At 44.8% G+C, this 4,686-nt stretch overlaps 1 protein-coding gene across 1 annotated transcript in view; it reads right to left on the reverse strand.

Annotated features, from left to right (window-relative positions):
• Positions 1-4,686, reverse strand: part of LHX8 (LIM homeobox 8) — an 8,514-nt gene that overhangs the window by 3,185 nt on the left and 643 nt on the right. The window contains exons 2-5 of the mRNA XM_085309834.1: positions 3,489-3,964; positions 2,432-2,575; positions 1,012-1,232; positions 458-561 (exon numbers count right to left, since the gene is read on the reverse strand). Coding sequence (XP_085165960.1) covers positions 458-561; positions 1,012-1,232; positions 2,432-2,575; positions 3,489-3,964 — 945 coding nt within the window. The remainder of the gene's footprint in view (positions 1-457; positions 562-1,011; positions 1,233-2,431; positions 2,576-3,488; positions 3,965-4,686) is intronic.

A 4,686-nucleotide genomic window follows, 5' to 3' on the forward strand; every position in this document is an offset into this window, starting at 1 on the left:
CGGCACCCGGGGCACCGGCCCGCGGCCGGGAGGAGGCAGGGCGCCCGCGGGAGCGCCGCTGCTCCCCTCCCGGGACAGCCCGCCCCGGCCCCGGCACGCAGCGCCCGTCCTCCGCGCTACGTCACCCTAGAGCCATCCCGGCTTGTTATGTGTCGTGATGTAAACGTCCGACTAGACGGATTTCATCGAGCAACCAAAACAGATGAGCTTTTTGTTCCCACTCTGCAGAATTACTGGCTGCCCCCAGGGAAATAAAAAGCTCGAAGAGTAACTATTTCATATAAAACTGCTGAAGCTAACAAGCTATTCCAGAAACAAGCTGCGGCTTGATCATTTGTGAAATAGTTTGGAACATACAAGCAATTTTTTCCCCCTTATGCATCTGATTTCCTATCAGTTCAGGAGTTATGTCCTGCATAAACCTGAACTACGTAAGTTTTCAGTGAAATTCCTCTACCTGGAGCTGATCTGCTGTGAAGCTAGTCCGAGCTCTTTTTGCTGGTTTTGGATGATTAACATCTTGTTCTGTTAGTAGTGCTCCTTCCACACTAATTCCATTACCTGCAGCATTAAAAAAAAATTTGCTAAACATTTAAGAAACATTTAGAGTGTTATAAATCAGACTATCCTCAAACAGTAACTAGCAGTGTTTTTCCAATCCAAGCATTCAAAAAAAAAAAAAAAACAAACAAACAAACAAACAAAAAAACCCCATGCATTCTGATTGAAGTTACACTATCCAGTGTGCCCCAGCTGGAGGAGTACATCCAATACGACATTTTATGAACTAGATATGCTTTGCTTTCCTTAGGATAGAAAACAAATTCTTCAAAATTTTTTAAAATTAAAAATGTTAAATAATTTGCACATAGTTTTAAATCAAGAACCTGTACTTACAGCCTTAGTAAAGCTAGATAACTACCTCTTTTAAACAAGAAAGATGAAGTAAAACCCAACAGTTTAATTAAAACTAAGCCACAGACATAGTTTATAACAAAGGCAGTCTGTTACCATTTTCGACTTCTCTTTTCAGGTTGTCCAGCATGCAGTCATAGTGTACTCTACAAAGGACTTTCTCTTCAACCAAAGCAAACTCCTCTCCGGTAGAAAGCTGCCTTTTGCAGGAGAAGCAGGCAAAACACGCCAGGTGATATACGTTTCCTTTAGCCCTTCGGACCCAGTCTGTGGAGTGAATGTGCCTGCCGCAGCGGGAGCAGCGGGTGCCGTACCGCCTGCAAGCGAGGAAGGCGAACACGAGGCTGAAGCCGGCCTGGCCACCAGCGCAGCCCATGCAAAGCAGTACCGCGCGCTGAGTTAGCGACTACTGGATTACGCTTTACTGAAATAAAAGCAGTGAGTTTATACCCAACAGTTTATACAGTGTAATTTTGCCCTTTGCCCTGAGGAAAGTATTAGCTTTCTAAACTGGTCTTTCTTTAAACGACTACTTGAATTTGCAACTCTGTCTTTTGGGCTACAAGGACAATTCCTCTCTGACAAGCTGTCCCTGATACATAGAAGCAGCTAGCTTTATGTTCTGAACTCTCCTGATATATTTGAATATATTTCACATTATCCAAAGAAAGTGGTAGTCTGAATTATTATATTCGGCTGCATCATCCTCAACTAATCATTCCGTCCTTCAGCAGAAGGAGGAGGAAAACCTAGATCTTTGTGGCTATTTCCTTAATTATCAGAGTATGATTGCATCACCTTTAAAATAAACTCAAATTTCTGCAAATATTTAAGACAGAATATTTCATTTTCAAGAGAAAACTAGCAACCAGAAGTTCTTAGAGTCCTGCATAACTGACTTGCTTTTCCAAGCAGATGTGGCGCCCTGTCGGCCCCGTGCTCTGACTGGGTGAACACGATCCATTTGCTATATGGCAGAGTCCCACCAGAGCTCTGCACTGGGGGAGCACTGGTGGTCAAACCAAACCAAATGGCAAAAATCTTGCTGCCTACTGGACTGAAGATTTTCTCTCTCAAGTCCCGGGATCAAAAAGTCTTTCTATGCAAGCAAGAATAAGTCTTCCTTAGAGGATTAGACCTGAATCTTGAAGAATGCTTCATCCTTTAAGTCAAATCAATCATACAAAGCTCTAACTGTTGAAGGCTTCTTTTAAAGGTTAAAGAGTTGTTTTATTTTGGGTTGTTCTAATACTTCCATGAGATACCCAAGTCTGGTACCAGTGGAACACTATTCCAAACAGAATATCACCCAAGTCTGCCTTGTACTCATCATCAGCTTTACCTAAGGATGATTCTTGGCGTATACAATAAACTCAGAATCTGTATTGTGATAGGGACTTTGGTTTATGTTTTTTCCCTTGTACATAGATTACTTTCTGTACATAAGTAGATTATTTGATAAAAGCAATAGCTACACATGACTCGGGGGGGGGGGGAAGACTTCTGTACGATATACCTGAAATAATCGAGTTTGCAGAAGATATCCTTATCTTTGATGTAACAGCTAGTGTGCCTTCCTAGAGATGTTCTGCAAACGCTGCAGGAGAGGCAGCGCACATGCCAGCAGAGGTCGTTTACCTGCAAAACACAGAAGACATCGCTTCAAAGTTTGTGCTACCACTATTAGTATCCCAAATTCACAAAAACTATTTTCTCCATGCATACAGAAAAGGCCAAAAAATGCACATACCGTAAGTGATTCACAGAAAATTTATCTTCAAGAGCGCTCACTTTTCCTATGGAAGTGCATGTATATTAAGGGTTAATGCATTTGATGAAGATTTTCAGTGTAAGTTTTCTTGGCTTTGTAATTAAACCACACGAAGAGGAAGCAACAGATTCAAGTTCCAGGTAGGTATTTTGCACCCAGTTCTGTTCTTGCAATACTGGAGTAACAGAGCAAGTTACAGGCTCTCATGACCTTGGGAAGGCAGCTAGCTCCTGCACTTTTATCTCCCTAGTCTGTAAAAGGACTTGCCTAGCACAGAGCAAACTTTGCAAAGTTCTTTTTTTATTTTATTCTTTCAATACTTGCATGTTAAAATCTCAAAGTCTGCCAAAATATAAACAGAGTGAAACACATCTTCTATTACTGGATTTCTGGTAAAGTTAATAAATGAGGCGAGTGTCTCAAAATCGTTTAGAATTTAAATCCTTTAAAGTGATCAAAAAATACTAGCAGTTGTTTTAGTAGTTTAAGGGATAATATCCACAGTGAAATTAAATAGTCATGGAAAGGTATCGGAATTCAGTAGTTTTGAAAGGCCAAGTTTAATGTTTGAGCAAACAAACTGCACGCAGTTATTTTTTTCCTCATGCAGGATAAAGAATTTTCTTTATCCTGAAGCAATTGTGCATCACACACCGGCTAAATTAACCCAAGCATTTTGAAAACTCAAGACTCACGGCGACCATAAAAATTAACTGATAACTCTCTAGATAATCTCGTATTATATAGGAAGAATTATGCAAAACAGTAAGTTTTTTTTTCCCCTGTCCTTTAAAATCTTTACAGCCAGATTCTCGTCTCATATCGAGCAGCAAAGTCTCCGGCGCCTATATTGCATAGGGCAAGCAGCCGACGCCGACTCGGGATAAGCAGCGACACGCGGGAGAGCGAGGTGTCGGTTCCGACAGGTCGCTGCGCCGCCGCCGCCGGTCCCGGCCCTTCGCTCGGGCCGCCCGCGCCGCCCCGATCCTCCGGGGCATCTTCCGAACGGCTCCACGCGCGGGGCCTCGCCGCCCCGGGCACCCACGCGCGCACGGAGGCCTCGGCCGCGTTTGACCCACGCGGGGCCCGGCATCCCCGCGACACGCGAAGCTCATCTCGCCGACCACTCTTCGGAGGCTCCCGCTCTTCCCGCGGCAGGAAACCGGCAGCGGCGCTCGCCGCCGCCGACCCGCAGGGCGGGCGCGCTGCTGCCGGGCAGCCGCGTCGCGGCTTCCCTGCGCGGGCTTCATTCCCCCCCGTTTTCACCCACATTGTCGACTTTCACTTCGCAGGATATACAATGCCTTTATTTAAAGCCAGAATTCATGGAATTGGGTCACTTCGTAGCATGATTTTTAAGTTTCATTTTTAAAACTCTGATCCAGAATAATCCTAATGGCCCCAAATGCTTTAAATTTTTATATTTAAAGCCATAAGCATTTGTAATTTCTTCCCCCCCCCTTTTTTTTTAAGTGATCCTACTCTGTTTTTAACACTAAGGACGAGCGACACTGCTCTGCCATCACAGTTTCCTTCTTTCACAGATGCTTCCAGACCGCCTTTTGCAGGAGGGCTTGTTTCTACAACTCAGACACTTCTCAAAAGATACTTTTTTTTCCCCTTAGATTCACCACATTATACTAGAAGACTTACTTTCAGCTAATAACAAGCGGGTCATACAATCGTTGCTTAACCAGAACCGTGGAACACAAAGGAAATTATCCATATCCTGAACAATCGTTTTTCTTCCCTCTCCTCTTCCCACGGAATACGAAAATAACACAATCATAACGCAGAAAAGCGTTATCAAAACAGAACCAGATGTTCTCTAAGGCCTAAAACGCACAGACCGGCACAGAATTAACTCCGCGTTTTTCAGCGGCCCCGTGTCCGCGGCGGCCTCCTGCGCGGCGGCGCGGAGAACAAGCCGCTCGACGGAGGCAGGAGAGCGCTTCGGGGGCGCGGGGGAGGCGGCGGGCTCCCCCCGGCGCTTTCTGCCT

This window comes from Rhea americana, unplaced genomic scaffold, assembly GCF_003343005.1.
Source record: "Rhea americana isolate MKP2758 unplaced genomic scaffold, rheAme1 scaffold_304, whole genome shotgun sequence".
Lineage (NCBI taxonomy): Eukaryota > Metazoa > Chordata > Aves > Rheiformes > Rheidae > Rhea > Rhea americana.